Raw genomic sequence first — 27,372 nt, forward strand, 5'->3', positions numbered from 1 at the left:
TCTACCGATATCATGCTTGAGTTGTGTGAAGCGGATAGATAAAAATCGTGAAAAAGACCCACTTGGGATTTTCAGATCTGGAAAAAAAATTATGTGCATACTCGGAGGAGACTTGTTCATCAACCTGCCAAGTTTCACTGATATCTGCTGTAGAATTTCTGAGAAAATGTTGGAGACGGAAAAAGGAATATGAATTATAAGTCCCCTTTTCAGGCTGCGCCTGAACGGGGACTAATTTTGCTACATCTTTATGCCTTTCACTGTGTAATAATGGATATTTACACACATAACTGATGCTATATAGATTACACACCAATTTTTAAAATGAACATTTACAACAAATTTAATTCAGACATAATAATGAGCTCATATATATTGATATTGCATTCGTGTGTAACACAACCAAATATGGTCATCTCAGATGTTAGGCATATTTCCTGTTATACGTCTTCACTTGGGTACTGATTGCATATCTCTATCTGCAATAGTAGTCTAAATATTTCAGTTGTGCACATATGTGATATGTAAGTTAAGTCTCTCGTCCAATTCCTAACAATTAAATCAATTCAACTGCATAGGTATTGGGATTGAAAGCATTGATCAAGCTGACAGTGTCATTCCATTTTTAATGGAGCTAGTTTTTGCTAAAGATTCCAATCCCCAATCTAAAGCTTGCTTATTAGACTGTCATATTAATAAAAGCAGTTTACAAAGCAGTTTTTTTGTAAAGTACAAAATGAACCCCCCCCCCCCTTTAAAGAGAAAAATATCGTTGGTGCCTACATAATCCTTTGCCTTGATGTGAATTATAATAGTGGTTAACGGGGGTAAAACAGGTTTTGGTAAATTATTAGACATTGTAATATGTAATTAATAATGGCGACCTATTCTCTATTTTTAATAATGATTTCTGCGAACTTGCGTAGACTTTTGAGCTGTGTATTCAACAAATCATATTTACGTTGATGGGGTGTCATTCGCCTGTAGGTTATCAGAGTTCTTATTATTCACTAACCAGACGTTTCGAGCGATGGCCCTTTTTTAATGGAATATTTGTTAATATATTAGTTGTGTTCTCACAGTCGTTTGCTGTGTTATTCTATTCTTGTTCTAGAGACACCAAAACACCCTTGCGCTCACATGCAGCAATACGCAGTTCACTTGTTTTCGTCAATCAGGTCCATTACTAACAAATTGCCGAAAATGTATTCTTTCCAAATTTGCGGGAAACCACAACCACTAACTTTACCTGTGAATAAACAACATTGTTTATGAGAATAAAATGTCTGGTTTTCCCACAATCAAATAATGAACTGGATTTTTTGTAAGAGAATTACTGCTTAACGGGGGTAAAACAGGTTTTGGTAAATTATTAGACATTGTAATATGTAATTAATAATGGCGACCTATTCTCTATTTTTAATAATGATTTCTGCGAACTTGCGAAGACTTTTGAGCTGTGTCTATTCAACAAATCATATTTACGTTGATGGGGTGTCATTCGCCTGTAGGTTATCAGAGTTCTTATTATTTACTAACCAGACGTTTCGAGCGATGGCCCTTTTTTAATGGAATATTTGTTAATATATTAGTTGTGTTCTCACAGTCGTTTGCTGTGTTATTCTATTCTTGTTCTAGAGACACCAAAACACCCTTGCGCTCACATCCAGCAATACACAGTTCACTTGTTTTCGTCAATCGGGTCCATTACTAACAAATTGCCGAAAATGTCTTCTTTCCAAATTTGCGGGAAACCTAATTCATCCAGCTTCTCGCCTAAATTTCACAAGTGTAACTCACTGGTACAGAAAAAGCACAGTTGTTTGTTGTTAAAGACAAAACATTAATATCATTAGCATTATTAATAAGCTGTTGTTATAATGTATAAACAATTGGAAAGATTAAGTCAGTGATAGAGAGCATTTAACGTCTGCATTTGTGTTCACATTGTGAATCACAACATTCAAAGTAGTGTGATAACCTGGTCAACCCCACACGTTCTTAAACTCTGCTGTATGACATGCGCCGGTGCGACATCGCCTTATTTCCCCCTGTGAAAACAAGTTATAGATCGTAGAAAACAGAACAATAGAACGCATGTTACGATAGAAAACTGCACGTACATCACAAGAGTTTTGTTCAAAGAGCCAGTTTGGCTCAAGATAGGAAATTTGTCAAAATTGTCCAGCCACAAGACGATCGAAATTAATCTGAAGAATGTATCCTATGCTACATGGGCGATATCACATATTCCACTGTAGAAGATATCTTGCAGGTCACTATGGAAGGTCAAATTGCATCTTCAAATCGCTGTCCTTGATCCAAACTTTGTAATGCGAATCAAATAGTTCATTATCAGCTACAGTGAAATAGTTCTTCCAACCACCAACTTTACCTGTGAATAAACAACATTGTTTATGAGAATAAAATGTCTGGTTTTCCCACAAGCAAATAATGAACTGGATTTTTTGTAAGAGAATTACTGCTTTGGTTGTAAGACAGTGACTGGTTTGGTTGTAAGACGATGACTGGATTGGTTGTAAGACAATGACTGGTTTGGTTGTGAGACAATGACTGGTTTGGTTGTAAGACAATGACAGGTTTGGTTGTGAGACAATGACTGGTTTGGTTGTAAGACAATGACTGGTTTGGTTGTAAGACAATGACTGGTTTGGTTGTAAGCCAGTGACTGGTTTGGTTGTGAGACAATGACTGGTTTGGTTGTAAGACAATGACTGGTTTGGTTGTGAGACAATGACTGGTTTGGTTGTAAGATAATGACTGGTTTGGTTGTAAGCCAGTGACTGGTTTGGCTGTGAGACAATGACTGGTTTGGTTGTAAGATAATGACTGGTTTGCTTGTAAGATAATGACTGGTTTGGTTGTAAGGCTGTGACTGGTTTGGCTGTGGGACAATGACTGGTTTGGTTGTAAGACAATGACTGGTTTGATTGTAAGACGATGACTGGATTGGTTGTGAGACAATAACTGGTTTGGTTGTAAGACAATGACTGGTTTGGTTGTAAGACAATGACTGTTTGGTTGTAAGACGATGACTGGATTGGTTGTGAGACAATGACTGGTTTGGTTGTGGGACAATGACTGGTTTGGTTGAAAGACAATGACTAGATTGGTTGTGAGACAATGACTGGTTTGGTTGTAAGACAATGACTGGTTTGGTTGTAAGGCAGTGACTGGTTTGGTTGAAAGACAATGACTGGATTGGTTGTGAGACAATGACTGGTTTGGTTGTGAGACAATGACTGGTTTGGTTGTAAGACAGTGACTGGTTTGGTTGTAAGACAGTGACTGGTTTGGTTGTAAGACAGTGACTGGTTTGGTTGTAAGACAATGACTGGTTTGGTTGTGAGACAATGACTGGTTAGGTTGTAAGACTATGACTTACTTGGGTGTAAGACGACGACTGATTTGGTTGTAAGACAGTGACAGGTTTGGTTGTAAGACAATGGCTGGTTTGGTTGTAAGGCAGTGCCTGGTTTGGTTGAAAGACAGAGAATGGTTTGGTTGTAAGACTGTGAATGGTATGGTTGTAAGACAATGGCTGCTTTGGTTGTAAGGCAATGACTGGTTTGGTTGTAAGATAAAGACTGATTTGGTTGTAAGACAATGACTGGTTTGGTTGTAAGCCAGTGACTGGTTTGGTTGTGAGACAATGACTGGTTTGGTTGTAAGATAATGACTGGTTTGGTTGTAAGCCAGTGACTGGTTTGGTTGTAAGCCAGTGACTGGTTTGGTTGTGAGACAATGACTGGTTTGGTTGTAAGATAATGACTGGTTTGCTTGTAAGATAATAACTGGTTTGGTTGTAAGGCTGTGACTGGTTTGGCTGCGAGACAATGACTGGTTTGGTTGTAAGATGATGACTGGATTGGTTGTAAGACAATGACTGGTTTGGTAGTAAGACGATGAATGGATTGGTTGTGAGACAATGACTGGTTTGGTTGTCAGATAATGACTGGTTTGGTTGTAAGACAATGACTGGTTTGGTTGTAAGACAATGACTGGTTTCGTTGTGAGACGATGACGGGTTTGGTTGTAAGATCGTGATTGATTCGGTTGTAAGACGATGACTGGTTTGGTTGTAAGACAATGACTGGTTTGGGTGTAAGACAATGACAGGTTTGTTTGTGAGACAGTGACTGGTTTGGTTGTAAGAAAATGACTGGTTTGATTGTAAGACAATGACTGGTTTGGTTGTGATACAATGACTGGTTTGGTTGTAAGACAATGACTGGTTTGTTTGAAAGACAATGACTAGATTGGTTGTGAGACAATGACAGATTTGGTTGTAAGACAATGACTGGTTGGTTTGGTTGTGAGACAATGACTGGTTTGGTTGTAAAACAATGACGGGTTTGGTTGTAAGACGATGACTGGTTTGATTGTAAGACAATGACTGGATTGGTTGTAAGACAATGACTGGTTTCGTTGTAAGACAATGACTGGTTTGGTTGTAAGGCAGTGACTGGTTTGGTTGTAAGACAATGACTGGATTGGTTGTAAGACAGTGACTGGTATGGTTGTAAGATAATGACTGGTTTGGTTGTATGACAGTGACTGGTTTCATTGTAAGACAGTGACTGGTTTAGTTGTAAGGCAGTGACTGGTTTGGTTGTAAGACAGTGACTGGTTTGGTTGTAAGGCAGTGACTGGTTTGGTTGTAAGGCAGTGACTGGTTTGATTGTAAGACAATGACTGGATTGGTTGTAAGACAGTGACTGGTTTGGTTGTAAGGCAGTGACTGGTTTCGTTGTAAGACAGTGCTGGTTTCGTTGTAAGGCAGTGACTGGTATGGTTGTAAGACAATGACTGGTTTGGTTGTAAGACAGTGACTGGTTTGGTTGTAAGGCAGTGACTGGTTTTGTTGTAAGGCAGTGACTGGTTTTGTTGTAAGGCAGTGACTGGTTTCGTTGTAAGACAGTGACTGGTTTGTTTGTAAGGCAGTGACTGGTTTGGTTGTAAGGCAGTGACTGGTTTGGTTGTAAGGCAGTGACTGGTTTGGTTGTAAGACAGTGACTGGTTTGGTTGTAAGACAGTGACTGGTTTGGTTGTAAGGCAGTGACTGGTTTGGTTGTAAGGCAGTGACTGGTTTGGTTGTAAGACTGACTGGTTTGGTTGTAAGGCAGTGACTGGTTTGGTTGTAAGGCAGTGACTGGTATGGTTGTAAGACAATGACTGGTTTCGTTGTAAGACAATGACTGGTTTGGTTGTAAGGCAGTGACTGGTTTGGTTGTAAGACAGTGACTGGTTTGGTTGTAAGACAGTGACTGGTTTGGTTGTATGACAGTGACTGGTTTCATTGTAAGACAGTGACTGGTTTAGTTGTAAGGCAGTGACTGGTTTGGTTGTAAGACAGTGACTGGTTTGGTTGTAAGGCAGTGACTGGTTTGGTTGTAAGGCAGTGACTGGTATGGTTGTAAGACAATGACTGGTTTCGTTCTCAGACAATGACTGGTTTGGTTGTAAGGCAGTGACTGGTTTGGTTGTGAGACAATGACTGGTTTGGTTGTGAGACAATGACTGGTTTGGTTGTAAGACGATGACTGGTTTGATTGTAAGACAATGACTGGATTGGTTGTAAGACAGTGACTGGTTTGGTTGTAAGGCAGTGACTGGTTTGGTTGTAAGGCAGTGACTGGTTTGGTTGTAAGACAGTGACTGGTTTGGTTGTAAGACAGTGACTGGTTTGGTTGTAAGACAATGACTGGTATGGTTGTAAGGCAATGACTGGTTTGGTTGTCAGACAATGACTGGTTTGGTTGTAAGGCAGTGACTGGTTTGGTTGTAAGGCAGTGACTGGTTTGGTTGTAAGGCAGTGACTGGTTTGGTTGTGAGACAATGACTGGTTTGGTTGTGAGACAATGACTGGTTTGGTTGTAAGACAGTGACTGGTTTGCTTGTGAGACAATGACTGGTTTGGTTGTAAGACAGTGACTGGTATGGTTGTAAGACAGTGACTGGTTCGGTTGTGAGACAATGGCTGGTTTGGTTGTGAGACAATGACTGGTTTGGTTGCGAGACAATGACTGGTTTGGTTGTAAGACAGTGACTGGTTTGGTTGTAAGACAATGACTGGTTTGGTTGTAATACAGTGACTGGTTTGCTTGTAAGGCAGTGACTGGTTTCGTTGTAAGACAATGACTGGATTGGTTGTAAGACAATGACAGGTTTGGTTGTAAGGCAGTGACTGGTTTGGTTGTAAGACAGTGACTGCTTTGGTTGTAAGACAGTGACTGCTTTGGTTGTAAGACAATGACTGGTTTGGTTGTAATACAGTGACTGGTTTGCTTGTAAGGCAGTGACTGGTTTGGTTGTAAGACAATGACTGGTTTGGTTGTAAGACAATGACTGGTTTCGTTGTAAGACAATGACTGGTTTCGCTGTAAGACAATGACTGGTTTGGTTGTAAGGCAGTGACTGGTTTGGTTGTAAGACAATGACTGGATTGGTTGTAAGACAATGACTGGTTTGGTTGTAAGACAGTGACAGGTTTTGTTGTAAGACAGTGACAGGTTTGGTTGTAAGGCAGTGACTGGTTTCGTTGTAAGACAGCGACTGGTTTCGTTGTAAGGCAGTGACTGGTTTGGTTGTAAGGCAGTGACTGGTTTGGTTGTAAGACAGTGACTGGTTTGGTTGTAAGACAGTGACTGGTTTGGTTGTAAGACAGTGACTGGTTTGGTTGTAAGACAGTGACTGGTTTGGTTGTAAGACAGTGACTGGTTTGGTTGTAAGACAGTGACTGGTTTCATTGTAAGACAGTGACTGGTTTGGTTGTAAGGCAGTGACTGGTTTGGTTGTAAGGCAGTGACTGGTTTGGTTGTAAGGAAGTGACTGGTTTGGTTGTAAGGCAGTGACTGGTTTGGTTGTAAGGCAGTGACTGGTATGGTTGTAAGACAATGACTGGATTGGTTGTAAGACAATGACTGGTTTCGTTGTCACACAATGACTGGTTTGGTTGTAAGGCAGTGACTGGTTTGGTTATGAGACAATGACTGGTTTGGTTGTAAGACAATGACTGGTTTGGTTGTAAGACAGTGACTGGTTTGGTTGTGAGACAATGACTGGTTTGGTTGTAAGACAGTGACTGGTATGGTTGTAAGACAGTGACTGGTTTGGTTGTGAGACAATGACTGGTTTCGTTGTGAGACAATGACTGGTTTGGTTTTAAGACAGTGACTGGTTTGGTTGTAAGACAGTGACTGGTTTGGTTGTAATACAGTGACTGGTTTGCTTGTAAGGCAGTGACTGGTTTGGTTGTAAGACAATGACTGGTTTGGTTGTAAGACAATGACTGGTTTCGTTGTAAGACAATGACTGGTTTGGTTGTAAGGCAGTGACTGGTTTGGTTGTAAGACAATGACTGGATTGGTTGTAAGACAGTGACTGGTTTGGTTGTAAGACAATGACTGGTTTGGTTGTAAGACAATGACTGGATTGGTTGTAAGACAGTGACTGGTTTGGTTGTAAGACAATGACTGGTTTGGTTGTAAGACAATGAGTGGATTGGTTGTAAGACAATGACTGGTTTCGTTGTAAGACAATGACTGGTTTGGTTGAAAGGCAGTGACTGGTTTGGTTGTAAGACAGTGACTGGTTTGGTTGTAAGGTAGTGACTGGTTTGGTTGTAAGGCAGTGAATGGTTTGGTTGTAAGGCAGAGACTGGTTTGGTTGTAAGACAGTGACTGGTTTGGTTGTAAGACAGTGATTGGTTTGGTTGTAAGACAGTGACTGGTTTCTTTGTAAGACAGTGACTGGTTTGGTTGTAAGGCAGTGACTGGTTTGGTTGTAAGACAGTGACTGGTTTGGTTGTAAGGCAGTGACTGGTTTGGTTGTAAGGCAGTGACTGGTATGGTTGTAAGACAATGACTGGTATGGTTGTAAGACAATGACTGGTTTCGTTGTCAGACAATGACTGGTTTGGTTGTAAGGCAGTGACTGGTTTGGTTGTAAGGCAGTGACTGGTTTGGTTGTGAGACAGTGACTGGTTTGGTTGTGAGACAATGACTGGTTTGGTTGTAAGACAGTGACTGGTTTGGTTGTGAGACAATGACTGGTTTGGTTGTACGACAGTGACTGGTATGGTTGTAAGACAGTGACTGGTTCGGTTGTGAGACAATGGCTGGTTTGGTTGTAAAACAATGACTGGTTTGGTTGTAATACAGTGACTGGTTTGCTTGTAAGGCAGTGACTGGTTTGGTTGTAAGACAATGACTGGATTGGTTGTAAGACAATGACTGGTTTCGTTGTAAGACAATGACTGGTTTCGTTGTAAGACAATGACTGGTTTCGTTGTAAGACAATGACTGGTTTGGTTGTAAGGCAGTGACTGGTTTGGTTGTAAGACAATGACTGGATTGGTTGTAAGACAGTGACTGGTTTGGTTGTAAGACAATGACTGGTTTGGTTGTAAGACAATGACTGGATTGGTTGTAAGACAGTGACTGGTTTGGTTGTAAGACAATGACTGGTTTGGTTGTAAGACAATGACTGGATTGGTTGTAAGACAATGACTGGTTTCGTTGTAAGACAATGACTGGTTTGGTTGTAAGGCAGTGACTGATTTGGTTGTAAGACAATGACTGGATTGGTTGTAAGACAGTGACTGGTTTGGTTGTAAGACAGTGACAGGTTTTGTTGTAAGACAGTGACAGGTTTGGTTGTAAGGTAGTGACTGGTTTCGTTGTAAGACAGTGACTGGTTTCGTTGTAAGACAGTGACAGGTTTGGTTGTAAGGTAGTGACTGGTTTCGTTGTAAGACAGTGACTGGTTTCGTTGTAAGACAGTGACTGGTTTCGTTGTAAGGCAGTGACTGGTTTCGTTGTAAGGCAGTGACTGGTTTCGTTGTAAGGCAGTGACTGGTATGGTTGTAAGACAAGGACTGGTTTGGTTGTAAGACAGTGATTGGTTTGGTTGTAAGGCAGTGACTGGTTTCGTTGTAAGACAATGACTGGTTTGGTTGTAAGACAATGACTGGATTGGTTGTAAGACAGTGACTGGTTTGGTTGTAAGACAATGACTGGTATGGTTGTAAGACAATGACTGGTTTCGTTGTAAGACAATGACTGGTTTGGTTGTAAGGCAGTGACTGGTTTGGTTGTAAGGAAGTGACTGGTTTGGTTGTAAGACAGTGACTGGTTTGGTTGTAAGACAGTGACTGGTTAGGTTGTAAGACAGTGACTGGTTTCGTTGTAAGACAGTGACTGGTTTGGTTGTAAGGCAGTGACTGGTTTGGTTGTAAGACAGTGACTGGTTTGGTTGTAAGGCAGTGACTGGTTTGGTTGTAAGGCAGTGACTGGTTTGGTTGTGAGACAATGACTGGTTTGGTTGTGAGACGATGACTGGTTTGGTTGTAAGACGATGACTGGTTTCATTGTAAGACAATGACTGGATTGGTTGTAAGACAATGACTGGTTTCGTTGTAAGACAATGACTGGTTTGGTTGTAAGGCAGTGACCGGTTTGGTTGTAAGACAATGACTGGATTGGTTGTAAGACAGTGACTGGTTTGGTTGTAAGACAGTGACTGGTTTTGTTGTAAGACAGTGACTGGTTTGGTTGTAAGGCAGTGACTGGTTTCGTTGTAAGACAGTGACTGGTTTAGTTGTAAGGCAGTGACTGGTATGGATGTAAGACAATGACTGGTTTGGTTGTAAGACAGTGACTGGTTTGGTTGTAAGACAGTGACTGGTTTGGTTGTAAGACAGTGACTGGTTTGGTTGTAAGACAGTGACTGGTTTGGTTGTAAGGCAGTGACTGGTTTCGTTGTAAGGCAGTGACTGGTATGGTTGTAAGATAATGACTGGTTTCGTTGTAAGACAATGACTGGTTTGGTTGTAAGGCAGTGACTGGTTTAGTTGTAAGACAGTGACTGGTTTGGTTGTAAGACAGTGACTGGTTTGGTTGTAAGACAGTGACTGGTTTGGTTGTAAGACAGTGACTGGTTTGGTTGTAAGGCAGTGACTGGTTTCGTTGTAAGGCAGTGACTGGTTTCGTTGTAAGGCAGTGACTGGTTTCGTTGTAAGGCAGTGACTGGTATGGTTGTAAGACAATGACTGGTTTGGTTGTAAGACAGTGATTGGTTTGGTTGTAAGGCAGTGACTGGTTTCGTTGTAAGACAATGACTGGTTTGGTTGTAAGACAATGACTGGATTGGTTGTAAGACAGTGACTGGTTTGGTTGTAAGACAATGACTGGTTTGGTTGTAAGACAATGACTGGATTGGTTGTAAGATAGTGACTGGTTTGGTTGTAAGACAATGACTGGATTGGTTGTAAGGCAATGATTGGTTTCGTTGTAAGACAATGACTGGTTTGGTTGTAAGGCAGTGACTGGTTTGGTTGTAAGTCAATGACTGGTTTGGTTGTAATACAGTGACTGGTTTGCTTGTAAGGCAGTGACTGGTTTGGTTGTAAGGCAGTGACTGGTTTGGTTGTAAGACAGTGACTGGTTTGGTTGTAAGGCAGTGACTGGTATGGTTGTAAGATAATGACTGGTTTCGTTGTAAGACAATGACTGGTTTGGTTGTAAGGCAGTGACTGGTTTGGTTGTAAGACAGTGACTGGTTTGGTTGTAAGACAGTGACTGGTTTGGTTGTAAGACAGTGACTGGTTTGGTTGTAAGGCAGTGACTGGTTTGGTTGTAAGGCAGTGACTGGTATGGTTGTAAGACAATGACTGGATTGGTTGTAAGACAATGACTGGTTTCGTTGTCAGACAATGATTGGTTTGGTTGTAAGGCAGTGACTGGTTTGGTTGTAAGGCAGTGACTGGTATGGTTGTAAGACAGTGACTGGTTTGGTTGTAAGACAGTGACTGGTTAGGTTGTAAGACAGTGACTGGTTTCATTGTAAGACAGTGACTGGTTTGGTTGTAAGGCAGTGACTGGTTTGGTTGTAAGACAGTGACTGGTTTGGTTGTAAGGCAGTGACTGGTTTGGTTGTAAGGCAGTGACTGGTTTGGTTGTGAGACAATGACTGGTTTGGTTGTGAGACAATGACTGGTTTGGTTGTAAGACGATGACTGGTTTGATTGTAAGACAATGACTGGATTGGTTGTAAGACAATGACTGGTTTCGTTGTAAGGCAGTGACTGGTTTGGTTGTAAGACAATGACTGGTTTGGTTGTAAGACAGTGATTGGTTTGGTTGTAAGGCAGTGACTGGTTTCGTTGTAAGACAATGACTGGTTTGGTTGTAAGACAATGACTGGATTGGTTGTAAGACAGTGACTGGTTTGGTTGTAAGACAATGACTGGTTTGGTTGTAAGACAATGACTGGATTGGTTGTAAGATAGTGACTGGTTTGGTTGTAAGACAATGACTGGATTGGTTGTAAGGCAATGATTGGTTTCGTTGTAAGACAATGACTGGTTTGGTTGTAAGGCAGTGACTGGTTTGGTTGTAAGTCAATGACTGGTTTGGTTGTAATACAGTGACTGGTTTGCTTGTAAGGCAGTGACTGGTTTGGTTGTAAGGCAGTGACTGGTTTGGTTGTAAGACAGTGACTGGTTTGGTTGTAAGGCAGTGACTGGTATGGTTGTAAGATAATGACTGGTTTCGTTGTAAGACAATGACTGGTTTGGTTGTAAGGCAGTGACTGGTTTGGTTGTAAGACAGTGACTGGTTTGGTTGTAAGACAGTGACTGGTTTGGTTGTAAGACAGTGACTGGTTTGGTTGTAAGGCAGTGACTGGTTTGGTTGTAAGGCAGTGACTGGTATGGTTGTAAGACAATGACTGGATTGGTTGTAAGACAATGACTGGTTTCGTTGTCAGACAATGATTGGTTTGGTTGTAAGGCAGTGACTGGTTTGGTTGTAAGGCAGTGACTGGTATGGTTGTAAGACAGTGACTGGTTTGGTTGTAAGACAGTGACTGGTTAGGTTGTAAGACAGTGACTGGTTTCATTGTAAGACAGTGACTGGTTTGGTTGTAAGGCAGTGACTGGTTTGGTTGTAAGACAGTGACTGGTTTGGTTGTAAGGCAGTGACTGGTTTGGTTGTAAGGCAGTGACTGGTTTGGTTGTGAGACAATGACTGGTTTGGTTGTGAGACAATGACTGGTTTGGTTGTAAGACGATGACTGGTTTGATTGTAAGACAATGACTGGATTGGTTGTAAGACAATGACTGGTTTCGTTGTAAGGCAGTGACTGGTTTGGTTGTAAGACAATGACTGGATTGGTTGTAAGACAGTGACTGGTTTGGTTGTAAGACAGTGACTGGTTTTGTAAGACAGTGACTGGTTTGGTTGTAAGGCAGTGACTGGTTTCGTTGTAAGACAGTGACTGGTTCCGTTGTAAGGCAGTGACTGGTATGGTTGTAAGACAATGACTGGTTTGGTTGTAAGACAGTGACTGGTTTGGTTGTAAGACAGTGACTGGTTTGGTTGTAAGACAGTGACTGGTTTGGTTGTAAGACAGTGACTGGTTTGGTTGTAAGGCAGTGACTGGTTTGGTTGTAAGGCAGTGACTGGTTTGGTTGTAAGACAGTGACTGGTTTGGTTGTAAGGCAGTGACTGGTTTGGTTGTAAGGCAGTGACTGGTATGGTTGTAAGGCAGTGACTGGTATGGTTGTAAAACAATGACTGGTTTGGTTGTAAGGCAGTGACTAGTTTGGTTGTAAGGCAGTGACTGGTTTGGTTGTAAGACAGTGACTGGTTAGGTTGTAAGACAGTGACTGGTTTCATTGTAAGACAGTGACTGGTTTGGTTGTAAGGCAGTGACTGGTTTGGTTGTAAGACAGTGACTGGTTTGGTTGTAAGGCAGTGACTGGTTTGGTTGTAAGGCAGTGTATGGTTTGGTTGTGAGACAATGACTGGTTTGGTTGTGAGACAATGACTGGTTTGGTTGTAAGACGATGACTGGTTTGATTGTAAGACAATGACAGGATTGGTTGTAAGACAATGACTGGTTTGGTTGTAAGGCAGTGACTGGTTTGGTTGTAAGACAATGACTGGATTGGTTGTAAGACAGTGACTGGTTTGGTTGTAAGACAGTGACTGGTTTGGTTGTAAGACAGTGACTGGTTTGGTTGTAAGGCAGTGACTGGTTTCGTTGTAAGACAGTGACTGGTTTCGTTGTAAGGCAGTGACTGGTATGGTTGTAAGACAATGACTGGTTTGGTTGTAAGACAGTGACTGGTTTGGTTGTAAGACAGTGACTGGTTTGGTTGTAAGACAGTGACTGGTTTGGTTGTAAGGCAGTGACTGGTTTGGTTGCAAGACAGTGACTGGTTTGGTTGTAAGACAATGACTGGATTGGTTGTAAGACAGTGACTGGTTTGGTTGTAAGACAGTGACTGGTTTTGTAAGACAGTGACTGGTTTGGTTGTAAGGCAGTGACTGGTTTCGTTGTAAGACAGTGACTGGTTTCGTTGTAAGGCAGTGACTGGTATGGTTGTAAGACAATGACTGGTTTGGTTGTAAGACAGTGACTGGTTTGGTTGTAAGACAGTGACTGGTTTGGTTGTAAGACAGTGACTGGTTTGGTTGTAAGACAGTGACTGGTTTGGTTGTAAGGCAGTGACTGGTTTGGTTGTAAGACAGTGACTGGTTTGGTTGTAAGGCAGTGACTGGTTTGGTTGTAAGACGATGACTGGTTTGATTGTAAGACGATGACTGGTTTGATTGTAAGACAATGACTGGATTGGTTGTAAGACAATGACTGGTTTGGTTGTAAGGCAGTGACTGGTTTGGTTGTAAGACAATGACTGGATTGGTTGTAAGACAGTGACTGGTTTGGTTGTAAGACAGTGACTGGTTTTGTGAGACAGTGACTGGTTTGGTTGTAAGGCAGTGACTGGTTTCGTTGTAAGACAGTGACTGGTTTCGTTGTAAAACAGTGACTGGTTTGGTTGTAAGGCAGTGACTTGTTTGGTTGTAAGACAGTGACTGGTTTGGTTGTAAAACAGTGACTGGTTTGGTTGTAAGGCAGTGACTTGTTTGGTTGTAAGGCAGTGACTGGTTTGGTTGTAAGGCAGTGACTGGTTTGGTTGTAAGGCAGTGACTGGTTTGGTTGTAAGGCAGTGACTGGTATGGTTGTAAGATAATGACTGGTTTCGTTGTAAGACAATGACTGGTTTGGTTGTAAGGCAGTGACTGGTTTGGTTGTAAGACAGTGACTGGTTTGGTTGTAAGGCAGTGACTGGTTTGGTTGTAAGGCAGTGACTGGTATGGTTGTAAGACAATGACTGGATTGGTTGTAAGACAATGACTGGTTTCGTTGTCAGACAATGACTGGTTTGGTTGTAAGGCAGTGACTGGTTTGGTTGTGAGACAATGACTGGTTTGGTTGTAAGACAATGACTGGTTTGGTTGTAAGACAGTGACTGGTTTGGTTGTAAGACGATGACTGGTTTGATTGTAAGACGATGACTGGTTTGATTGTAAGACAATGACTGGATTGGTTGTAAGACAATGACTGGTTTGGTTGTAAGGCAGTGACTGGTTTGGTTGTAAGACAATGACTGGATTGGTTGTAAGACAGTGACTGGTTTGGTTGTAAGACAGTGACTGGTTTTGTAAGACAGTGACTGGTTTGGTTGTAAGGCAGTGACTGGTTTCGTTGTAAGACAGTGACTGGTTTCGTTGTAAAACAGTGACTGGTTTGGTTGTAAGGCAGTGACTTGTTTGGTTGTAAGACAGTGACTGGTTTGGTTGTAAAACAGTGACTGGTTTGGTTGTAAGGCAGTGACTGGTTTGGTTGTAAGGCAGTGACTGGTTTGGTTGTAAGGCAGTGACTGGTTTGGTTGTAAGGCAGTGACTGGTTTGGTTGTAAGGCAGTGACTGGTTTGGTTGTAAGGCAGTGACTGGTATGGTTGTAAGATAATGACTGGTTTCGTTGTAAGACAATGACTGGTTTGGTTGTAAGGCAGTGACTGGTTTGGTTGTAAGACAGTGACTGGTTTGGTTGTAAGGCAGTGACTGGTTTGGTTGTAAGGCAGTGACTGGTATGGTTGTAAGACAATGACTGGATTGGTTGTAAGACAATGACTGGTTTCGTTGTCAGACAATGACTGGTTTGGTTGTAAGGCAGTGACTGGTTTGGTTGTGAGACAATGACTGGTTTGGTTGTAAGACAATGACTGGTTTGGTTGTAAGACAGTGACTGGTTTGGTTGTAAGACAGTGACTGGTTTGGTTGTGAGACAATGACTGGTTTGGTTGTAAGACAGTGACTGGTATGGTTGTAAGACAGTGACTGGTTCGGTTGTGAGACAATGGCTGGTTTGGTTGCAAGAAAATGGCTGGTTTGGTTGTAAGACGATGACTGGTTTGGTTGTGAGACAATGACTGGTTTGGTTGTGAGACAACGACTGGTTTGGTTGTGAGACAATGACTGGTTTGGTTTTAAGACAGTGACTGGTTTGGTTGTAAGACAATGACTGGTTTGGTTGTAATACAGTGACTGGTTTGCTTGTAAGGCAGTGACTGGTTTGGTTGTAAGGCAGTGACTGGTTTGGTTGTAAGACAATGACTGGATTGGTTGTAAGACAGTGACTGGTTTGGTTGTCAGGCAGTGACTGGTTTGGTTGTAAGACAATGACTGGATTGGTTGTAAGACAGTGACGGGTTTGGTTGTAAGACAGTGACAGGTTTTGTTGTAAGACAGTGACAGGTTTGGTTGTAAGGCAGTGACTGGTTTTGTTGTAAGACAGTGACTGGTTTCGTTGTAAGGCAGTGACTGGTTTCGTTGTAAGGCAGTGACTGGTATGGTTGTAAGACAGTGACTGGTTTGGTTGTAAGACAGTGACTGGTTTGGTTGTAAGACAGTGACTGGTTTGGTTGTAAGACAATGACTGGATTGGTTGTAAGACAGTGACTGGTTTGGTTGTAAGACAATGACTGGTTTGGTTGTAAGACAATGACTGGTTTGGTTGTAAGACAATGACTGGATTGGTTGTAAGACAGTGACTGGTTTGGTTGTAAGACAATGACTGGTTTGGTTGTAAGACAATGACTGGTTTGGTTGTAAGACAATGACTGGATTGGTTGTAAGGCAGTGACTGGTATGGTTGTAAGACAATGACTGGATTGGTTGTAAGACAATGACTGGTTTCGTTGTCAGACAATGACTGGTTTGGTTGTAAGGCAGTGACTGGTTTGGTTGTGAGACAATGACTGGTTTGGTTGTAAGACAATGACTGGTTTGGTTGTAAGACAGTGACTGGTTCGGTTGTGAGACAATGGCTGGTTTGGTTGCAAGACAATGACTGGTTTGGTTGTAAGACAGTGACTGGTATGGTTGTAAGACAGTGACTGGTTCGGTTGTGAGACAATGGCTGGTTTGGTTGCAAGAAAATGGCTGGTTTGGTTGCAAGAAAATGGCTGGTTTGGTTGTAAGACGATGACTGGTTTGGTTGTGAGACAATGACTGGTTTGGTTGTGAGACAATGACTGGTTTGGTTGTGAGACAATGACTGGTTTTGTTTTAAGACAGTGACTGGTTTGGTTGTAAGACAATGACTGGTTTGGTTGTAAGGCAGTGACTGGTTTTGTTGTAAGACAGTGACTGGTTTCGTTGTAAGGCAGTGACTGGTTTCGTTGTAAGGCAGTGACTGGTATGGTTGTAAGACAGTGACTGGTTTGGTTGTAAGACAGTGACTGGTTTGGTTGTAAGACAGTGACTGGTTTGGTTGTAAGACAATGACTGGATTGGTTGTAAGACAGTGACTGGTTTGGTTGTAAGACAATGACTGGTTTGGTTGTAAGACAATGACTGGTTTGGTTGTAAGACAATGACTGGATTGGTTGTAAGACAGTGACTGGTTTGGTTGTAAGACAATGACTGGTTTGGTTGTAAGACAATGACTGGTTTGGTTGTAAGACAATGACTGGATTGGTTGTAAGGCAGTGACTGGTATGGTTGTAAGACAATGACTGGATTGGTTGTAAGACAATGACTGGTTTCGTTGTCAGACAATGACTGGTTTGGTTGTAAGGCAGTGACTGGTTTGGTTGTGAGACAATGACTGGTTTGGTTGTAAGACAATGACTGGTTTGGTTGTAAGACAGTGACTGGTTCGGTTGTGAGACAATGGCTGGTTTGGTTGCAAGACAATGACTGGTTTGGTTGTAAGACAGTGACTGGTATGGTTGTAAGACAGTGACTGGTTCGGTTGTGAGACAATGGCTGGTTTGGTTGCAAGAAAATGGCTGGTTTGGTTGTAAGACGATGACTGGTTTGGTTGTGAGACAATGACTGGTTTGGTTGTGAGACAATGACTGGTTTGGTTGTGAGACAATGACTGGTTTGGTTTTAAGACAGTGACTGGTTTGGTTGTAAGACAATGACTGGTTTGGTTGTAATACAGTGACTGGTTTGCTTGTAAGGCAGTGACTGGTTTGGTTGTAAGGCAGTGACTGGTTTGGTTGTAAGACAATGACTGGATTGGTTGTAAGACAGTGACTGGTTTGGTTGTAAGGCAGTGACTGGTTTGGTTGTAAGACAATGACTGGATTGGTTGTAAGACAGTGACGGGTTTGGTTGTAAGACAGTGACAGGTTTTGTTGTAAGACAGTGACAGGTTTGGTTGTAAGGCAGTGACTGGTTTTGTTGTAAGACAGTGACTGGTTTCGTTGTAAGGCAGTGACTGGTTTCGTTGTAAGGCAGTGACTGGTATGGTTGTAAGACAGTGACTGGTTTGGTTGTAAGACAGTGACTGGTTTGGTTGTAAGACAGTGACTGGTTTGGTTGTAAGACAATGACTGGATTGGTTGTAAGACAGTGACTGGTTTGGTTGTAAGACAATGACTGGTTTGGTTGTAAGGCAGTGACTGGTATGGTTGTAAGACAGTGACTGGTTTGGTTGTAAGACAGTGACTGGTTAGGTTGTAAGACAGTGACTGGTTTCATTGTAAGACAGTGACTGGTTTGGTTGTAAGGCAGTGACTGGTTTGGTTGTAAGACAGTGACTGGTTTGGTTGTAAGGCAGTGACTGGTTTGGTTGTAAGGCAGTGACTGGTTTGGTTGTGAGACAATGACTGGTTTGGTTGTGAGACAATGACTGGTTTGGTTGTAAGACGATGACTGGTTTGATTGTAAGACAATGACTGGATTGGTTGTAAGACAATGACTGGTTTCGTTGTAAGGCAGTGACTGGTTTGGTTGTAAGACAATGACTGGATTGGTTGTAAGACAGTGACTGGTTTGGTTGTAAGACAGTGACTGGTTTTGTAAGACAGTGACTGGTTTGGTTGTAAGGCAGTGACTGGTTTCGTTGTAAGACAGTGACTGGTTTCGTTGTAAGGCAGTGACTGGTATGGTTGTAAGACAATGACTGGTTTGGTTGTAAGACAGTGACTGGTTTGGTTGTAAGACAGTGACTGGTTTGGTTGTAAGACAGTGACTGGTTTGGTTGTAAGACAGTGACTGGTTTGGTTGTAAGGCAGTGACTGGTTTGGTTGTAAGGCAGTGACTGGTTTGGTTGTAAGACAGTGACTGGTTTGGTTGTAAGGCAGTGACTGGTTTGGTTGTAAGGCAGTGACTGGTATGGTTGTAAGGCAGTGACTGGTATGGTTGTAAAACAATGACTGGTTTGGTTGTAAGGCAGTGACTAGTTTGGTTGTAAGGCAGTGACTGGTTTGGTTGTAAGACAGTGACTGGTTAGGTTGTAAGACAGTGACTGGTTTCATTGTAAGACAGTGACTGGTTTGGTTGTAAGGCAGTGACTGGTTTGGTTGTAAGACAGTGACTGGTTTGGTTGTAAGGCAGTGACTGGTTTGGTTGTAAGGCAGTGTATGGTTTGGTTGTGAGACAATGACTGGTTTGGTTGTGAGACAATGACTGGTTTGGTTGTAAGACGATGACTGGTTTGATTGTAAGACAATGACAGGATTGGTTGTAAGACAATGACTGGTTTGGTTGTAAGGCAGTGACTGGTTTGGTTGTAAGACAATGACTGGATTGGTTGTAAGACAGTGACTGGTTTGGTTGTAAGACAGTGACTGGTTTGGTTGTAAGACAGTGACTGGTTTGGTTGTAAGGCAGTGACTGGTTTCGTTGTAAGACAGTGACTGGTTTCGTTGTAAGGCAGTGACTGGTATGGTTGTAAGACAATGACTGGTTTGGTTGTAAGACAGTGACTGGTTTGGTTGTAAGACAGTGACTGGTTTGGTTGTAAGACAGTGACTGGTTTGGTTGTAAGGCAGTGACTGGTTTGGTTGCAAGACAGTGACTGGTTTGGTTGTAAGACAATGACTGGATTGGTTGTAAGACAGTGACTGGTTTGGTTGTAAGACAGTGACTGGTTTTTTAAGACAGTGACTGGTTTGGTTGTAAGGCAGTGACTGGTTTCGTTGTAAGACAGTGACTGGTTTCGTTGTAAGGCAGTGACTGGTATGGTTGTAAGACAATGACTGGTTTGGTTGTAAGACAGTGACTGGTTTGGTTGTAAGACAGTGACTGGTTTGGTTGTAAGACAGTGACTGGTTTGGTTGTAAGACAGTGACTGGTTTGGTTGTAAGGCAGTGACTGGTTTGGTTGTAAGACAGTGACTGGTTTGGTTGTAAGGCAGTGACTGGTTTGGTTGTAAGACGATGACTGGTTTGATTGTAAGACGATGACTGGTTTGATTGTAAGACAATGACTGGATTGGTTGTAAGACAATGACTGGTTTGGTTGTAAGGCAGTGACTGGTTTGGTTGTAAGACAATGACTGGATTGGTTGTAAGACAGTGACTGGTTTGGTTGTAAGACAGTGACTGGTTTTGTAAGACAGTGACTGGTTTGGTTGTAAGGCAGTGACTGGTTTCGTTGTAAGACAGTGACTGGTTTCGTTGTAAAACAGTGACTGGTTTGGTTGTAAGGCAGTGACTTGTTTGGTTGTAAGACAGTGACTGGTTTGGTTGTAAAACAGTGACTGGTTTGGTTGTAAGGCAGTGACTTGTTTGGTTGTAAGGCAGTGACTGGTTTGGTTGTAAGGCAGTGACTGGTTTGGTTGTAAGGCAGTGACTGGTTTGGTTGTAAGGCAGTGACTGGTATGGTTGTAAGATAATGACTGGTTTCGTTGTAAGACAATGACTGGTTTGGTTGTAAGGCAGTGACTGGTTTGGTTGTAAGACAGTGACTGGTTTGGTTGTAAGGCAGTGACTGGTTTGGTTGTAAGGCAGTGACTGGTATGGTTGTAAGACAATGACTGGATTGGTTGTAAGACAATGACTGGTTTCGTTGTCAGACAATGACTGGTTTGGTTGTAAGGCAGTGACTGGTTTGGTTGTGAGACAATGACTGGTTTGGTTGTAAGACAATGACTGGTTTGGTTGTAAGACAGTGACTGGTTTGGTTGTAAGACGATGACTGGTTTGATTGTAAGACGATGACTGGTTTGATTGTAAGACAATGACTGGATTGGTTGTAAGACAATGACTGGTTTGGTTGTAAGGCAGTGACTGGTTTGGTTGTAAGACAATGACTGGATTGGTTGTAAGACAGTGACTGGTTTGGTTGTAAGACAGTGACTGGTTTTGTAAGACAGTGACTGGTTTGGTTGTAAGGCAGTGACTGGTTTCGTTGTAAGACAGTGACTGGTTTCGTTGTAAAACAGTGACTGGTTTGGTTGTAAGGCAGTGACTTGTTTGGTTGTAAGACAGTGACTGGTTTGGTTGTAAAACAGTGACTGGTTTGGTTGTAAGGCAGTGACTGGTTTGGTTGTAAGGCAGTGACTGGTTTGGTTGTAAGGCAGTGACTGGTTTGGTTGTAAGGCAGTGACTGGTTTGGTTGTAAGGCAGTGACTGGTTTGGTTGTAAGGCAGTGACTGGTATGGTTGTAAGATAATGACTGGTTTCGTTGTAAGACAATGACTGGTTTGGTTGTAAGGCAGTGACTGGTTTGGTTGTAAGACAGTGACTGGTTTGGTTGTAAGGCAGTGACTGGTTTGGTTGTAAGGCAGTGACTGGTATGGTTGTAAGACAATGACTGGATTGGTTGTAAGACAATGACTGGTTTCGTTGTCAGACAATGACTGGTTTGGTTGTAAGGCAGTGACTGGTTTGGTTGTGAGACAATGACTGGTTTGGTTGTAAGACAATGACTGGTTTGGTTGTAAGACAGTGACTGGTTTGGTTGTAAGACAGTGACTGGTTTGGTTGTGAGACAATGACTGGTTTGGTTGTAAGACAGTGACTGGTATGGTTGTAAGACAGTGACTGGTTCGGTTGTGAGACAATGGCTGGTTTGGTTGCAAGAAAATGGCTGGTTTGGTTGTAAGACGATGACTGGTTTGGTTGTGAGACAATGACTGGTTTGGTTGTGAGACAATGACTGGTTTGGTTGTGAGACAATGACTGGTTTGGTTTTAAGACAGTGACTGGTTTGGTTGTAAGACAATGACTGGTTTGGTTGTAATACAGTGACTGGTTTGCTTGTAAGGCAGTGACTGGTTTGGTTGTAAGGCAGTGACTGGTTTGGTTGTAAGACAATGACTGGATTGGTTGTAAGACAGTGACTGGTTTGGTTGTAAGGCAGTGACTGGTTTGGTTGTAAGACAATGACTGGATTGGTTGTAAGACAGTGACGGGTTTGGTTGTAAGACAGTGACAGGTTTTGTTGTAAGACAGTGACAGGTTTGGTTGTAAGGCAGTGACTGGTTTTGTTGTAAGACAGTGACTGGTTTCGTTGTAAGGCAGTGACTGGTTTCGTTGTAAGGCAGTGACTGGTATGGTTGTAAGACAGTGACTGGTTTGGTTGTAAGACAGTGACTGGTTTGGTTGTAAGACAGTGACTGGTTTGGTTGTAAGACAATGACTGGATTGGTTGTAAGACAGTGACTGGTTTGGTTGTAAGACAATGACTGGTTTGGTTGTAAGACAATGACTGGTTTGGTTGTAAGACAATGACTGGATTGGTTGTAAGGCAGTGACTGGTATGGTTGTAAGACAATGACTGGATTGGTTGTAAGACAATGACTGGTTTCGTTGTCAGACAATGACTGGTTTGGTTGTAAGGCAGTGACTGGTTTGGTTGTGAGACAATGACTGGTTTGGTTGTAAGACAATGACTGGTTTGGTTGTAAGACAGTGACTGGTTCGGTTGTGAGACAATGGCTGGTTTGGTTGCAAGACAATGACTGGTTTGGTTGTAAGACAGTGACTGGTATGGTTGTAAGACAGTGACTGGTTCGGTTGTGAGACAATGGCTGGTTTGGTTGCAAGAAAATGGCTGGTTTGGTTGTAAGACGATGACTGGTTTGGTTGTAAGACGATGACTGGTTTGGTTGTGAGACAATGACTGGTTTGGTTGTGAGACAATGACTGGTTTGGTTTTAAGACAGTGACTGGTTTGGTTGTAAGACAATGACTGGTTTGGTTGTAATACAGTGACTGGTTTGCTTGTAAGGCAGTGACTGGTTTGGTTGTAAGGCAGTGACTGGTTTGGTTGTAAGACAATGACTGGATTGGTTGTAAGACAGTGACTGGTTTGGTTGTAAGGCAGTGACTGGTTTGGTTGTAAGACAATGACTGGATTGGTTGTAAGACAGTGACGGGTTTGGTTGTAAGACAGTGACAGGTTTTGTTGTAAGACAGTGACAGGTTTGGTTGTAAGGCAGTGACTGGTTTTGTTGTAAGACAGTGACTGGTTTCGTTGTAAGGCAGTGACTGGTTTCGTTGTAAGGCAGTGACTGGTATGGTTGTAAGACAGTGACTGGTTTGGTTGTAAGACAGTGACTGGTTTGGTTGTAAGACAGTGACTGGTTTGGTTGTAAGACAATGACTGGATTGGTTGTAAGACAGTGACTGGTTTGGTTGTAAGACAATGACTGGTTTGGTTGTAAGACAATGACTGGTTTGGTTGTAAGACAATGACTGGATTGGTTGTAAGACAATGACTGGTTTCGTTGTAAGACAATGACTGGTTTCGTTGTAAGGCAGTGACTGGTTTGGTTGTAAGACAATGACTGGATTGGTTGTAAGACAGTGACTGGTTTGGTTGTAAGACAGTGACACGTTTTGTTGTAAGACAGTGACAGGTTTGTTGTAAGGCAGTGACTGGTTTCGTTGTAAGACAGTGACTGGTTTCGTTGTAAGGCAGTGACTGGTTTCGTTGTAAGGCAGTGACTGGTTTCGTTGTAAGGCAGTGACTGGTATGGTTGTAAGACAATGACTGGTTTGGTTGTAAGACAGTGATTGGTTTGGTTGTAAGGCAGTGACTGGTTTCGTTGTAAGACAATGACTGGTTTGGTTGTAAGACAATGACTGGATTGGTTGTAAGACAGTGACTGGTTTCGTTGTAAGATAATGACTGGTTTGGTTGTAAGACAATGTCTGGATTGGTTGTAAGACAGTGACTGGTTTGGTTGTAAGACAATGACTGGTTTGGTTGTAAGACAATGACTGGATTGGTTGTAAGACAATGACTGGTTTCGTTGTAAGACAATGACTGGTTTGGTTGTAAGGCAGTGACTGGTTTGGTTGTAAGACAATGACTGGTTTGGTTGTAATACAGTGACTGGTTTGCTTGTAAGGCAGTGACTGGTTTGGTTGTAAGACAATGACTGGATTGGTTGTAATACAATGACTGGTTTCGTTGTAAGACAATGACTGGTTTGGTTGTAAAGCAGTGACTGGTTTGGTTGTAAGACAATGACTGGATTGGTTGTAATACAGTGACTGGTTTGCTTGTAAGGCAGTGACTGGTTTGCTTGTAAGGCAGTGACTGGTTTGCTTGTAAGGCAGTGACTGGTTTGGTTGTAAGGCAGTGACTGGTTTGGTTGTAAGACAACGACTGGATTGGTTGTAAGACAGTGACTGGTTTGGTTGTAAGACAATGACTGTTTTGGTTGTAAGACAATGACTGGATTGGTTGTAAGACTGACTGGTTTGGTTGTAAGGCAGTGACTGGTTTGGTTGTAAGACAGTTACTGGTTTGGTTGTAAGACAGTGACTGGTTTGGTTGTAAGACAGTGACTGGTTTGGTTGTAAGGCAGTGACTGGTTTCGTTGTAAGACAGTGACTGGTTTCGTTGTAAGGCAGTGACTGGTTTCGTTGTAAGGCAGTGACTGGTATGGTTGTAAGATAATGACTGGTTTCGTTGTAAGACAATGACTGGTTTGGTTGTAAGGCAGTGACTGGTTTGGTTGTAAGACAGTGACTGGTTTGGTTGTAAGACAGTGACTGGTTTGGTTGTAAGACAGTGACTGGTTTGGTTGTAAGGCAGTGACTGGTTTCGTTGTAAGGCAGTGACTGGTTTCGTTGTAAGGCAGTGACTGGTTTCTATGTAAGGCAGTGACTGGTATGGTTGTAAGACAATGACTGGTTTGGTTGTAAGACAGTGATTGGTTTGGTTGTAAGGCAGTGACTGGTTTCGTTGTAAGACAATGACTGGTTTGGTTGTAAGACAATGACTGGATTGGTTGTACGACTGACTGGTTTTGTTGTAAGACAGTGACAGGTTTGGTTGTAAGGCAGTGACTGGTTTTGTTGTAAGACAGTGACTGGTTTCGTTGTAAGGCAGTGACTGGTTTCGTTGTAAGGCAGTGACTGGTTTGGTTGTAATACAGTGACTGGTTTGCTTGTAAGGCAGTGACTGTTTTGGTTGTAAGGCAGTGACTGGTTTGGTTGTAAGACAATGACTGGATTGGTTGTAAGACAGTGACTGGTTTGGTTGTAAGACAATGACTGGTTTGGTTGTAAGACAATGACTGGATTGGTTGTAAGACAGTGACTGGTTTGGTTGTAAGACAATGACTGGTTTGGTTGTAAGACAATGACTGGTTTGGTTGTAAGACAATGACTGGATTGGTTGTAAGACAATGACTGGTTTGGTTGTAAGGCAGTGACTGGTTTGGTTGTAAGACAATGACTGGATTGGTTGTAAGACAGTGACTGGTTTTGTTGTAAGACAGTGACAGGTTTTGTTGTAAGACAGTGACAGGTTTGGTTGTAAGGCAGTGACTGGTTTCGTTGTAAGACAGTGACTGGTTTCGTTGTAAGGCAGTGACTGGTTTCGTTGTAAGGCAGTGACTGGTTTCGTTGTAAGGCAGTGACTGGTATGGTTGTAAGACAATGACTGGTTTGGTTGTAAGACAGTGACTGGTTTGGTTGTAAGGCAGTGACTGGTTGCGTTGTAAGACAATGACTGGTTTGGTTGTAAGACAATGACTGGATTGGTTGTAAGACAGTGACTGGTTTGGTTGTAAGACAATGACTGGTTTGGTTGTAAGACAATGACTGGATTGGTTGTAAGACAGTGACTGGTTTGGTTGTAAGACAATGACTGGTTTGGTTGTAAGACAATGACTGGATTGGTTGTAAGACAATGACTGGTTTCGTTGTAAGACAATGACTGGTTTGGTTGTAAGGCAGTGACTGGTTTGGTTGTAAGACAATGACTGGATTGGTTGTAAGACAGTGACTGGTTTGGTTGTAAGACAGTGACAGGTTTTGTTGTAAGACAGTGACAGGTTTGTTGTAAGGCAGTGACTGGTTTCGTTGTAAGACAGTGACTGGTTTCGTTGTAAGGCAGTGACTGGTTTCGTTGTAAGGCAGTGACTGGTTTGGTTGTAAGACAGTGATTGGTTTGGTTGTAAGGCAGTGACTGGTTTCGTAAAACAATGACTGGTTTGGTTGTAAGACAATGACTGGATTGGTTGTAAGACAGTGACTGGTTTGGTTGTAAGATAATGACTGGTTTGGTTGTAAGACAATGTCTGGATTGGTTGTAAGACAGTGACTGGTTTGGTTGTAAGACAATGACTGGTTTGGTTGTAAGACAATGACTGGTTTGGTTGTAAGGCAGTGACTGGTTTGGTTGTAAGACAATGACTGGATTGGTTGTAGGACAGTGACTGGTTTGGTTGTAAGACAGTGACTAGTTTGGTTGTAAGACAATGACTGGATTGGTTGTAAGACAGTGACTGGTTTGGTTGTAAGACAATGACTGGTTTGGTTGTAAGACAATGACTGGATTGGTTGTAAGACAATGACTGGTTTCGTTGTAAGGCAGTGACTGGTTTGGTTGTAAGGCAGTGACTGGTATGGTTGTAAGACAATGACTGGTTTCGTTGTAAGACAATGACTGGTTTGGTTGTAAGGCAGTGACTGGTTTGGTTGTAAGACAGTGACTGGTTTGGTTGTAAGACAGTGACTGGTTTGGTTGTAAGACAGTGACTGGTTTGGTTGTAAGACAGTGACTGGTTTGGTTGTAAGACAGTGACTGGTTTGGTTGTAAGACAGTGACTGGTTTGGTTGTAAGACAGTGACTGGTTTGGTTGTAAGGCAGTGACTGGTTTGGTTGTAAGGCAGTGACTGGTTTGGTTGTGAGACAATGACTGGTTTGGTTGTGAGACAATGACTGGTTTGGTTGTGAGACAATGACTGGTTTGGTTGTAAGACGATGACTGGTTTGATTGTAAGACAATGACTGGATTGGTTGTAAGACAATGACTGGTTTCGTTGTAAGACAATGACTGGTTTGGTTGTAAGGCAGTGACTGGTTTCGTTGTAAGACAATGACTGGATTGGTTGTAAGACAGTGACTGGTTTGGTTGTAAGGCAGTGACTGGTTTCGTTGTAAGACAGTGACTGGTTTCGTTGTAAGGCAGTGACTGGTATGGTTGTAAGACAATGACTGGTTTGGTTGTAAGACAGTGACTGGTTTGGTTGTAAGACAGTGACTGGTTTGGTTGTAAGACAGTGACTGGTTTCGTTGTAAGACAGTGACTGGTTTCGTTGTAAGACAGTGACTGGTTTGGTTGTAAGGCAGTGACTGGTTTGGTTGTAAGGCAGTGACTGGTTTGGTTGTAAGGCAGTGACTGGTATGGTTGTAAGATAATGACTGGTTTCGTTGTAAGACAATGACTGGTTTGGTTGTAAGGCAGTGACTGGTTTGGTTGTAAGGCAGTGACTGGTTTGGTTGTAAGACAGTGACTGGTTTGGTTGTAAGACAGTGACTGGTTTGGTTGTAAGGCAGTGACTGGTTTGGTTGTAAGGCAGTGACTGGTATGGATGTAAGACAATGACTGGATTGGTTGTAAGACAATGACTGGTTTCGTTGTCAGACAATGACTGGTTTGGTTGTAAGGCAGTGACTGGTTTGGTTGTGAGACAATGACTGGTTTGGTTGTAAGACAATGACTGGTTTGGTTGTAAGACAGTGACTGGTTTGGTTGTGAGACAATGACTGGTTTGGTTGTAAGACAGTGACTGGTATGGTTGTAAGACAGTGACTGGTTCGGTTGTGAGACAATGGCTGGTTTGGTTGTAAGAAAATGGCTGGTTTGGTTGTAAGACGATGACTGGTTTGGTTGTAAGACGATGACTGGTTTGGTTGTGAGACAATGACTGGTTTGGTTGTGAGACAATGACTGGTTTGGTTGTGAGACAATGACTGGTTTGGTTTTAAGACAGTGACTGGTTTGGTTGTA

General features: G+C 42.4%; 1 protein-coding gene across 1 annotated transcript in view; it reads right to left on the reverse strand.

Moving 5' to 3' along the window:
- Nucleotides 1-316: 316 nt before the first annotated feature.
- The window catches only part of LOC100367971 (sulfotransferase 1E1-like), a 41,810-nt gene continuing 14,754 nt past the window's right edge, over nucleotides 317-27,372 (reverse strand). The window contains exon 7 of the mRNA XM_006814730.3: nucleotides 317-2,395. Coding sequence (XP_006814793.2) covers nucleotides 2,280-2,395 — 116 coding nt within the window. The 3' untranslated portion in view covers nucleotides 317-2,279. The remainder of the gene's footprint in view (nucleotides 2,396-27,372) is intronic.

The sequence above is a fragment of the Saccoglossus kowalevskii genome, chromosome 10, assembly GCF_978046115.1.
Source record: "Saccoglossus kowalevskii chromosome 10, keSacKowa6.1, whole genome shotgun sequence".
Classification (NCBI taxonomy): domain Eukaryota; kingdom Metazoa; phylum Hemichordata; class Enteropneusta; family Harrimaniidae; genus Saccoglossus; species Saccoglossus kowalevskii.